Source organism: Achroia grisella, unplaced genomic scaffold (assembly GCF_030625045.1).
Source record: "Achroia grisella isolate CSIRO2021 unplaced genomic scaffold, CSIRO_AGI_Agris_v1 utg4223, whole genome shotgun sequence".
Classification (NCBI taxonomy): Eukaryota; Metazoa; Arthropoda; class Insecta; order Lepidoptera; family Pyralidae; genus Achroia; species Achroia grisella.
In genome coordinates, this window is record NW_026712852.1 from 345,021 (window position 1) to 358,086 (window position 13,066).

At 33.1% G+C, this 13,066-nt stretch overlaps 1 protein-coding gene across 1 annotated transcript in view; it reads right to left on the bottom strand.

Moving 5' to 3' along the window:
• Window positions 1-197: 197 nt before the first annotated feature.
• LOC131844857 (rho-associated protein kinase 2) overlaps window positions 198-13,066 on the bottom strand; it is a 30,666-nt gene continuing 17,797 nt past the window's right edge. Inside the window, exons 7-13 of the mRNA XM_059193836.1 lie at window positions 11,378-11,535; window positions 10,676-10,877; window positions 9,313-9,581; window positions 8,359-8,516; window positions 7,577-7,702; window positions 6,962-7,181; window positions 198-6,378 (exon numbers count right to left, since the gene is read on the bottom strand). Of these exons, the coding sequence (XP_059049819.1) occupies window positions 6,285-6,378; window positions 6,962-7,181; window positions 7,577-7,702; window positions 8,359-8,516; window positions 9,313-9,581; window positions 10,676-10,877; window positions 11,378-11,535 (1,227 nt within the window). The 3' untranslated portion in view covers window positions 198-6,284. The remainder of the gene's footprint in view (window positions 6,379-6,961; window positions 7,182-7,576; window positions 7,703-8,358; window positions 8,517-9,312; window positions 9,582-10,675; window positions 10,878-11,377; window positions 11,536-13,066) is intronic.

Below are 13,066 nucleotides of genomic sequence, written 5' to 3' on the forward strand. Positions count from 1 at the left end.
ATATGAATAAATAACTAATAAAAAAATTGTTTAATCTTAATTTTCATATTCAGTTGAATTTGTTAACGTTTCTTATTGAAGTATTAGATGTTACAATGTTTTATTTAGAATAGTTGATTTATTTTGAAGTTATGTGTTTATTTATTAAATTAAGGTGTTAAGAGATTTCAATAAAAGAAACAATTATATTTTTCAATGTTATTATTTCGCTGATGATATACTTATAAACTAGGCATTAATTTTATGATAAAATTAATTATTCTTTACAATATACAAAATTCAAAAATTCCATAAAATATTGGTTTATTTGAAAACATATTTATGTACATTACAATAACTAAGTTACTAACATAGTATGCCCAGGTGATATGGGAATGGGCCGTAGCTAAGGCACGTAGTTTGCTTCAATATTGCATGACACAAATGTATATATATTACATAACATTTGTTTTCTGGGGTCCAAAGACTAAAGTAATTACCTAATCATGATCGAAATTATAGATTCAACATTATTAATAAAATAGTATGATATATAATAAAGCATTTTAATTAAGTCCACTAAATAGACCACGGCAACTCACTGAATTGTTTTTTAACTAATGAAAATCTAGTTAGGAACTTATAATTTTAGCATGATAAGTATGATGGTACTACAGAAAGTGTAATTCAATAATTATTATAATAAATATTTCATATAAACTTTACATTGTCCTATTCCATATAAATATGTTCATAACAGGAGACAATTTGGGAGTATTTCTTAAAGCTCCCAGTCACTGGAGGAAAAATACTCCCCGAAAATGTCATAAAATAAAAACAGATTTATAAATTATGCAGTTATTTAAAAAAATATATAATAATTATGTATTACTCGTATGTATATGTTATTTTTACGGTAATTGTAAACGAACAGTAAATATCCAAATTGTTTTGATAATTTTCAATTTCTTTGGCAATATAACCATTATCGAATGCGGCACGCTTATTTCATGAGATTACATTATGGAATGAATGATTATGAATAATGAACAGAGTAGCTGCCCTAATATATTACAATTAACAAATGCACATCAAAAATAAGCGCATGCCTAAGTGTATTGAAATATACCTTAAGTACGTAATTTAAAATTCGTAATAATGTACGCAGAGATTGTCGATTACACTTAAAAACTAACAAAAATTAAATGATAAAATGGACATAAAGCCGTGACGAAACTGTATGAACATAAAACTAAGATAAACAAAACTCAACAGAGCATTCGCTTGCGGGAATGTAAACAGTTTGTAGAGCTAATATTAAACAGGGCATTTAATATGTAACAAGAATCACTAGTAACAATGCGTCGGAGGCCGGCATCCCTTTAGCACCACTGGTGTTTAGACACGTTCTATTTATCACAGCTATCCAGAGCCTTCACTAACCGAAGCGGTCCCTTCCTGACGGTGGCCGAGGCACATTCCAATCGCAAACAACAAGAAGCAGCACATTAATAATTTATTAAATATATATATACAAATTAAAACGAAGCTTCCGCATTAATCGATCGATTAAGCAGATTAAAAATGGTATGTTAGAGATAGAGCCGCGAGTGTAGAATACGTTGCTGTTACAATTGCATCACGGATCAGCAATACGTATGTAATATTAGGTAACGTTTTATGTCGTGGATATTATTGCGAATGTACGGTTGTCACATTTTGCACCAGAATCGTTTCTGACATAGCCAAGGTGTTTAAACGTGAGAGTTAGGTTGTAACATACAAATACTTTAACATAACGAGATGCATTACAAACAAAGGCTCGCGGTAAGCAACTTTCCTGAAGTAAATAAAATCGATAATTATGAATGGTGGACATTATATAAATTCGTTATAATCTAAGTCCAGAAGACTAAAAAAATAATAGGGACAATGTTTGCAAGCAAAATGTATAAGTACATTAATAGTTTTGTACATTCAAATCACAACACCTACATCACAATGAGTATATAGATATTTTAAGATCTCTAAATATGTTGTCAAATCGCACAACCAACGAGGCTGATAATAATTACAAATTTTGTACATCTTCATTGGTAGGTATTATTAGTATATGTACCGCACTGTTTCGACGAGTTAGTTAATATTTGGCACTAAATTGTATAATATATCGCACATCACCACCGCATACTTGCTTCAATAAAATCATAGGGGACTCAATATATCTAGTAATTTGCTAACAAAAAGTAATTAATACGTTGTTCCATTGCATCTTAACTACATATTACGATAAAACAGAATTATTATTATTAATTAGTAAGAAACATTTAAGGAAAATATTAAAATAAGTCCGATCCCAAATAACATGGAAAGTTTTTAAAATGGAAATATCCTTACATATAAATACTGTCCTCAGACACGAAAATTTACGAAAACTTATTCCATTACAAACCCCTTTATAAACAAGATACCTAAAATGGCCACTAAATTGACTCATAGTAAGATAATATAACTATTCATACTTGCAATTCATTAATTAATTTAAAAGGCACAAATTATTGCATATTACATATATCGTATATAGTCGTCAAATTTTACTTCACACGTCACTTTATCTAGCATTGACGTGAAAACAAAATTCAAATAAATTCAAACTTATACGTAATTTATTCAAATAACTCTTATTCATTTGATTTTTCTAGTAAAAAATATGTTTTGCTTATTCAAATTTAGAATAATATTCAGAAATAATGTAAGATAAAACATGGTTATAGGATAATATTTAATACTTTAGTCGTGAATAGCAGCGCATAAACGATACGTGTGTCACAGTGTATTTATTAATGTCTATGGTATTTCTTATGTCTATTTGAATCTCTAAAGTGACCATTTTGTATCCCCATACAAGGAAGCCCGAAAAAATGTCACGTAGTTAAGCGATGTTGGAAGAGAAGTACTACTTGAGCAATGGTTATGATTGACTATAAACGAAGGTCATTTTATGGCACTGATTTTCGTTAATTCCCCAAATGCAAAGCGGCATGACGGTGTCTAATGTACTTAATCTAATTAAGGTCCCTGAGTTTTAGTAATTAGTGTATAATTCACTATAAATTGTGTACTGCCATTGTAAATATTCATTATAAGATACATTTATTAGTGTATAGTTGCGTATCTAAGCATGGCACTTGACTATGGGAAACTTTAAATGTTCGATATCCATCGCTAATTTTAGATACTTGAGTGAACAGATAAGGATTAATCGTCAATTAACAGTGGTCAATACTTTGACCTCATGCAAATCACTCAACTATGGAAACAATTTACAGTAAATAATATTATTAGAAAAATGTGATATGAAATTGTAAATTGTTACTTCTAAAACTTTAGAGATACGTTGTAGAGGTATTACAGTTACAGCATTCCAGTGTCAAGTGCCCAACACAGACAATGCTCATCAGTGTACAATTGTAACCAGTGCAGCTGTGTAAAGATAGATTCCAGTTACAATATACCATTGTATAACTACAAATATTGCTACTGGACATTTAACAGTCATTAAAAACAGTGCAAATACGTAGTATAAGTGTGTTTTTAGAATTTTTCTATCACCTTAAAGATTTTGTATAAATCTTAGACGTTTTGCTAGTCTTTATAATTATAACAACAACAATAAACTTGGATAATTCACACAGCGCTGTCTAGTCCCAAGTTAAGCAAGAGCTTGTGTTATGGGTGCTAGACCTTTGATAGAAATACTTAAATACATTTTTTATATACATATAGAAGAATTGGTGCATCGAATAAAATTAGTTATTTATGTACATCTTGTATATGAGGCCATAAATACGAGACTTTGCCCATAACTATAATATAAAATATTAAATGATTCACTAAAAACTATTTCTTCTAACAGGAAAGTACTGAGCGAATAATGAGCAAAAGATTTTTTAAAACAATGATTTGATGAAATTACGATCACTGGATTTAGGTTGATGAAATACATCCAATGCTTAAATTGTTAGTAAATTGGCTTCCTTACATGTAAATGTAGTCATCAGCAAAATATACCAATATTAATTATTCCCTTCTAATAAGGTGGATTTAGACCAAGTGATGTCTTCTAGTCCTCTACTTTTATAGTAACTGCCTTTGCAGGCAGGTTATTAGCATTCTTATTTTCTCAACTACATTCAGGCACGATTTTGTACATTTTGCTTTTAATCTAAACCTAAATATATTCTATTTGTTTAAGTGGCATATTTAGTGATCGTGATATGATTTTAGAAATAGTGGTGTATAACATAAACAAATAGATTAAAACAGGTTACATCTTAATAGACATAAATGACTTTATACCTAATTCAATGAGTAAATTCGAAAAAAAGACATTTATATGCAACTAGAAAAACAGAATATACCTGATTCTATTATATATGTAGTTTTTTGTACTGTTCTATCTGTTGTATAAAGTCTAAATCCACTTATATAAATATATCAGAAAACCAAACCATAGGTGTTCCAACATAAAATCGTACCAAAATACAAAATGCTCGTCTGGTAAAAATATGTTCATAAAAAATAAACAATTTATAACGTAAATCAAGCGACCAAATATCCTTTACATATTTGCGTGAAATATTTTAATTGATCATCATTTTCAATGACGCTGTTTATTGTTAAAGCTCTCTCTGAATTTTTTTACGAATTTCTCCTTAATATTGCTTATTATAATTTAAATTACAATAATAATAATAATAATAATACATCATGACACAATTACAACTTCAATAACATAAAGTGAAAAATGTTACTGTTTCTATTGATACAGGTGATTTTTTAGTTATTTCACAAATCCGTCGACTGTTAAATGTGACATAGTGAATAGCAGCGTTTTTTTAGCTAGGATTGTCTTCTTAATATTAAGCGGTGATTTTACCAACGCCATGGTTCATAAGGTGAAAGTATTATGTTATTATTTCATTTTAGCTTAATTTCAGTAGTAAATGTTTCAATAATTATACTTGAAATAACTTAAGCAATTAAGCAGTTGTTATCTGCATTGTATATTTCTGAGTATAACAGAAATGCATTACGTTTAAAACATAAGAGAGAGCAAGTAAAATGATATCTTACCTAAAACTTTGTCACAATTAACATCTGTTATTAAAGTTTTCCAAAACGATCTATCCGATAACTCTGTATTAAGTATACAAGAAATTCACCAAAGATGTAAAACGTGAATAAAATTAGATACTACATGATGCAATTAGTCTCAATCAGAAAGATGAATTAGATTTGACCACGAACAACTTTGACAAACATACTTATAGAAGCAAGATAAAATCGCAATATAAACACAAACAAATATATACATGAATCCACATTGGTAATATTATTAAAACATTAATACATATTTGGATAAATATTAAAACAATCAGGCCACTCGAAATGATATTCATTACATACTAAAATCACATAATAGTAAGCTGGTTGTAACAACTATGTATAAATCGAATTATTGACTCCCTCCACGTGTTATGATACAACGCCTATAAATATATGTCATATATCCTTCCATTCAGAAATCAATAAGATGCTAACATCGTAATTCATATTTTTACTCCACGTATATAAATTTTATATTGGCCACATATTGTCAGCATTTGTAAAACAATGCAGAACAACTAAACAAACAAGCGTTCATCTTCCACATTTCACTAACAAGTCTAAGGATTCTCATTGTGTATCGGTCATGCGAGTTTCATCACTCGCACTTAGCAGCATATCGCTCTAAATAACCGACATAAACATCTAAGTACATAATATTAACATAAATATTTTCAATATCTATCACAGCAGAGAAGCTGAACTCGTGTAAACAATTCGAATAATAAACGGACCTAAAAATTATTACAAGACTAGCTAAATACACTGAACCAAAATACAGATAATTTTTCAATATAGATTCCGAATAATCATTGTGTACACATGAAATACGCGAGATAAAATACTTCCAGATAGGGACAACACGGTCAAAAATTAGCAGTTTTGAACTTTAACAAAACTAGCTACTCGAATGGATATGTCGAAAATATGTTAGTACAAAAACCGATGAAGCTAGACTATTCAATTCCGATATATAGTGGATGCAACCTCGGGCGGACGTGTACAGAGTGTCCAATTAACGTCCGAAGGCTGGGCGGACGTCGGGTGGACGTCGGCATACGTCGGACGGACGTCGGGCGGACGTCGGCAGACGTCGGGCGGACGTTCAGTGTAACGCAGGACGTCACCAACGTCCTTCACTGCCGAGGTATTGACGCGTTAGCCGGCAGTGTAGAGCTGCGCTGTGACGCGTTCATGTACGCGGGCTTTAGGTTCGAGCGCATGGAGTCTCTGCAAACAATAATAAAATCGGTTACGAAAGAAACAATGACTAAATTTGTATATTTTTTTATATCGCGTTTTATGAACCGACATCACAGTCGTAGATAATATTGAAATATATGTAATGAAGCCGTAAATTGCTAGTGTTAGTGAACCTAATAATTATTACCATAAGCAATGTTTTACATTGCTATTTATGGAATGTATTACTATTTAATATGGATGCCAAAAGATTACTATCTTGAGGATGTCAAGAACCCGCACGGCGTTTATTCGTGCTTGTGGGCGAGTCTAACTATCTTTATGTACTTACTTGGCTTAGGAAAATAAAAATTAGTCGACGTAACAAATCTCGCAGAGTCAAATGTGACAATCACCCTTTCGTAACTCAACCGTGACGGGTGACAGACAGCGGCGTGGTCGATTGGTGTGGAGGCCGTTAGCCGTGACGTGGTGGACTGCACACAGTGACGCAAACATGAGCTGTGGCTCGGTGTGGTGGTGGTGGGTGTGGCGGCGGGCACGGTACCTGGGCGAGAGCTGGGTGTGGTGGTGGGTGTGGTGGTGGTGGGTGTGGCGGCGGGCTCGGTACCTGGGCGAGAGCTTGGTGTGGTCGTGGTTGGTGTGCGCGGCGCGGTACCCGTGGCGCTGCACGCGGCGCGCGAGGCGTGCGACCCAGCGGCGCTGGTCGGGCGCGGCGGGCGCCAGCAGCAGCAGCTCCCGCGCGCGGTCCGCGTGCAGCTTGCAGGCCGCCACTCCCGCGCCGCCCTCGCCCTCCGACACGTGCTCCGCGTGGATCTTCATCCGGCACCCTACGTGTTACACCGAGAATTTGTATCGACGAGGTCAAACTTGTCCTATAAAATCAATCCTGGCGACGGATGCCGAGTAGAGATTGAAATCTCCTCAACATATGGAATTAGTACTATAATAAATTATTTTCACAATCATAATCTTTTGAGAAGAAAGAGCATATTACATCGCAAAACCTTCTCCTTGTCCTTTAATTCAAAAAAAATTTTTATAGAACTCAACAAAATATGTGAGTATTATAATAAATGTAATATGGTTACGAGCAAAAATAAAAAATGATCTGTGAATTGTAGACTCATTTATACTTGTATAAAACGACTTCACACATTCCATAAGATAGGGTATAAAACCTTTGTAAACCTTAATAATAAAAATAAACATTATAAATACTCACGTCGACACTCGTACGCTTGCGGCGGACGGAACATGTGCCAGAGCGGGCGCGTGCACACCTCGCACGCGGTGGGCATGTGGTACGTGATGCTCACTAGGTCGTGGCCTTTGTGTTGCACGGTGTTACCTAAATACAAATAAACTCATTGGCAGAAATATTTTACAGAAACATATCAAGTGACATATAGTAATAGAATATTTGATACTGATATAGTTTTACAAGAATTCTTTTCTAACATATTCTGTTTAGATGTAGAAAAATCGTGAGTACCTCAGTCTCACCTAATTCAATCTCAAAGTAACTTGTTCAGTAAACACAGTTTACTGTCAAAGGATGTTATTTCATCATTCAACTTTTTGCAGTGATATTACTCTACCTCTAAGAATACCTCTTATTCTTTGTAACACCTTAGCCCTTCGAAACGGCAACAGATGAGCTATATCACGGGTGTTATATAATACCGTAATGTCCGTTGTTTGATGATTGATGTTCAAGTATATAGGCGACCAATACAACTAACCATATATATAGTAAGATTTCAGGATGTTTGACATTCTATTTACATAAAAAAATTACTAAATTAAATACTACCCGCGCCAAACTGAATACGACAAGTGTAGCAAGTACTATAAAGGTCATCACATCAGTGTAGTGACGGTAATAGGTACTGTATTAGGTATACTACGAAAGAGACCTATCAGGTCGACTTACACTTGAAACCAATATGAATAATTCTTGTTAAATTCATATGTGACCACCATTATTCACAAAATAATCCATACCAGCGTGGTCAGCGGAATCAGGCGGGAGATCTGCGAGGTCGCCGGGTCGCCGCGCTTCGCCCTCGCCCGCGTACAGCAGCTGGAAGATGCGCGGGATGTCCTTGGCGTCCGCGCGGATCACATCGCCCTGCGTCACCGACCGCACGTGGAACACCTTGCTGCAACACCAAGCGACCGAGTATAGTACATACAATATACTTAAGTAATTATATATTTTATATTTGTATATATATTTACATATGTATATATTGCACCGCCTTATTATCTCTGATCAGCGCGAAGATTGAGTAGTAGGGAATGCCATCAGGCATTTAATCCGCCATGTATACAATTTTGTGTGCAAAAGAATAAATAAATATAGAATAGAATAAGATGTATTACATCACACCAATAATGAAGCTCACCAATTAAATTTTTAAATCATATTAATTAATATAAAATAATATCATAAATTAGAGATAAAATCATTACTTAAAAAGTACAAGAAAAACAAATACCAAAATAATAATAATAAATTAAAATGCATTGCTTATCCACCACTGTGAAGCATCGTCATCAAGTCACAATATTTATTTATTTTATATATGTATACATAAAGAAAGCTCGCAACTAACATGTAAAGTTGCCGTAATACAAATAATTGGTTACCTATTTTAATTAATTCTTATTTGCTCATTACTGCATAAATATATACAATAAAAAATAAAAATTAAATCCACATCATGCAAAGTCTGCCTAATGTCTGCGGAATTTAACTGTGGGTTTAACAAATTCAATATTAATATCATTGTTCCTATTAATATACATGTAATTAAATTTAATACATGAATATAACCTAATTAGATAACTGCAAGTAATTACATAGTCCACGACGCATCTTCAATACCTCAAACCATACTTAAATATTCAGTGAAGAGTTAATATTCTTATTATTGTTTATAAAATAAAACTAACCTCAAATCTAAAATCATAACAGGATCTGTAGTATTCATTTTGTCATTCTCCGAGTTGTAAAATATAATCTTTTTGGAGGAGACGACAACATATTGCTTTTTCCAGCCGTGCCTGCGTATGTTCTGCTTGAAGGGTACTGAGAGCCAACCTTCAAGTGTTTGCTCTGTTTCGCCATCCTCCGCGTCGGCGGACGATTGTGAGGCAGTTTCGCTTGTTAAAGCAGCAAGTTTTTCTTTTAGTTGCTCTATTTCTGCATCTTTGCTGTCCACCTTAAAACAATATATATTAGATATATTGTTATTTGTTAATGTCATACGTAATTTCTCAAAATAGGAGTCTCCGTATTACATATCTCTATTTTGAGAAATGTGTAATATTAGGGGGGAGGGAAAATTGTTATTAATGATAATATGAATGATAATATTTTGTTCCTTGTATATCCTCCTTCCTCATACTTATTATAAGTATATTTACTATAATCGGATTGGTTGGCAGATAACAATGCGAGTCTACAGTCTACTGTGTGCTAATCTTATTGTAATCTTATTGTATGTGTGTAATCTTATTTAATGAGGGACTCTGGCATACATTTAGGAATTAAGAACTGGAGTGTTGTTCTACCAACTCCATTACATGTGTCTTTTTAGGAGTTTTACGGGCCTCTGATCTACCTTATTAGGATGGACACTCAGCCGAGCCCTGTATTGTGGTCATGTGCTGGAAAACTCCACACTTACTGTGTAAATTTTGAGAAGTAAAATATTTCCGATTTTAGATGATGATAGCAAAAATAAAAAGCCTATTAAGTCTACCTCCCCACGTCGCCTTGGAATCCAATGTGATTAATTCCTATTGAATGACGTAATAACGTGATAGTTAATATATAAACTTCATCATAGTATAGCAAAATGTTTTACTAGATATGCCCCTTGAGATTAATTACTTGTCACAATTAATTTGATATAATTAATGAAGTACATTAGAAAGCTGGACAGTTAAATATGCATATTGATAATGTCACATTGTTTATTCTAAATAATATCTTGTATATTATAAGTTATTATATTAACACATGAATAAATTTTATTCGCCTAGGACTGTGAATTTTAATCAAACTTTTATACCAAGAACCAATATAACAAAACAATAGCTGTACCCTGAGGCTAAACCCGCATTCCGTGTTATATGCCAATAATGTAACTATTTGATTGATGTTTTTTTTAAATCAGTCAAGCATTTTTTCCGTTAATTCAGTACATACAAATGTACAATTATCAAATCTATCCTCTTTGTAATATTGAAAAAGAGACAAAACACATGAAATTACTCTTTTTGACAGCATTAGTGTAACAAATATAAATACCTCCATGGCGAGTCGCAAGCGTGTCTGTTGTTCCTCCACCACCTGTTGCTGCGTGTCCTGCAGGTCGCGCTGCAGCTTCACCACCAGCTGGTCGAACTTCTCCTTCTCGCGCGTCAACTCCTGTTGAAGTTTCCTGTAGTCCTTGTCTTTGCGGACCGACATTTTGTTTTTGTTCTTCGTTGTGGTCGGGTTCATATCTTTTCTGTTGTTGATATTGAAGAATAAAAATATTATTGTAATTATCATGTTTTTAACAGACTTTAAAAGGGGTGGTGGTTTTTTGTCTAATTAAAAGGATTTAATACCACAGTAGAATCATGCTAATTTTGAAATTGATGTTTATTATAAATTTTTAATTATATTTATCTTAAGGTATGTTGTGTGTACAACAATTTGTCATAGTGTCTGTAACAATTACTATTACAGTGTAGCCTAAAAATACTAAAGTATTTTATGAACTTAATAGTTCATAAGTAAATTGATGTTTTTTGTACTACTAACAGTATATAAGATATAGACCCAGGGAAATCAGAGTGGACTTCTCGTTACAATATCAAAATAAGAGAGAAACCCCACAAGAGATAGTCGGATGACATAAAAATTATCACTGCGGACATGACTTGCAAGTGAAAGAGAGATATGGAAATCACTGGAGGTAAGCTGTGTCAACATATCGCACTTAATATTTATATAATGGTATACCTGTTCATGATCTCTGCGAGTTTGTTGACAGCCTGTTGTTTGAGCATGATCTCAGAGTTGAGTTTCTTGTTGAGCTTGTCTACGTCCTCTTGCAGTCGTTGCAACGTCGCGACTCTCTCCGCTAACGCTGTGCCATTGCGGCGGAGCTCATCTACTTCCTGGTTACAGAAAAAATATTTTGTTACCTATATCTATATAAATAAATATTTCTTAAGAAGAGTAACTTCAGACAGGTGGCAGTCATAAAACTATATTCCGAAACCCATTATGCAAGAGCAAATTAAATAAACTGTAACTGGAATGGTAAACTTGCTGACGACCCATTTAATGGTAAACTGTAACTCTTTCCTATATATTGAAGTACGGATATCACGTTATTATATGCATTAATATATACACCTGCGATACCAGTCATGTGTTACCATTCTAAAGGAGTAGGCGAGAGTGACATACCCACGCCGATTTTTCTGAAACAATACTTGGGGTAATAATGATGTTTTTTAACTATTTTAGGAAAAAAATACAAATTATTAAAGAAACCACAACAATTGTCATCATACTATTTTGATCAAAAATATATTTATTAATTATCTGAAACAATAACAATTGTCTCCACATTGTTGCGTAATGATTAATACGCAAATAAAAATTATTAAGGCAGGGGAATCGGTCGGGTGGAAGTTTCTAATAATAAATTATTATTAGATAAACAAACATTAATAAACGTACCTATTTTCACAACATTAAAGGAAGAAAACTGTATAATAACGTCTTGAAGGATAAGAGTTAATTACTGTAATCATATCAATTAAGATCAAAGGGCCATAGTTTGACAATATATCACCCACTACACCCACACAGTTTTCCGCGCAATGTAAATACTACGTCGCCGATATCACTGAAATAGCTTAAGAATTTATTCTACATCCGCTTTTGCGGTTATAGATTAAAATATATCACAATTTATCCAAGACTGTAGTGTAGTGTATTAAAGTAGGTACTTAATACGTAATGTATGAATACTTTTTATATTTATAATAATTAGTGTTATGAACTGAGCATGTTAATGTTAATAATACTGAAAGGAAGCTATTTTAATTCAGTTTTCTTTAATGTATTGTAGCAAGATTTTAAAACATTATTTTATTTCTATGCTCATATATGTATTACAGATTTTGTGTAATTAGATACCTAGTTGTCTAACTCAATTCAATACATTCATTGTTCGTTTCACTCCAATCGGTACTCAAACAAAAAAGTTATAACCTATTATTCTATTACTAACTAAAAGTCACAGTATATTCAATGAAATACATTTTAATTTTGAAATAGACAAATGTCAATTGCGGCAGCAGTTTATTCAACTAACAAAAAAGTATTCATAAAACCCTATGAATTGTATTAATAAAATCTACTAAGGCGAAAGTCTAAAAACAACTTTTTTAGAAGTCTGTTGTCAAGAGTTTACAGTGCAACTTTCACATAAGTTAAGTCTGGGCTATTTGAATAAAACTGTCATGCAGTGTATCATTTGTGAACTGCGTGTAATACTGCAATAAATATCGAATTATCGAGATCGACCTTCTGTCAACCAGGGAGATGTATCGTTCCAATAAAATGTTTTATATCTATCATTAGTCTCGATGCAAAGATACCTAATACAGGTCACAAATTCAAGATTTCTTCTAA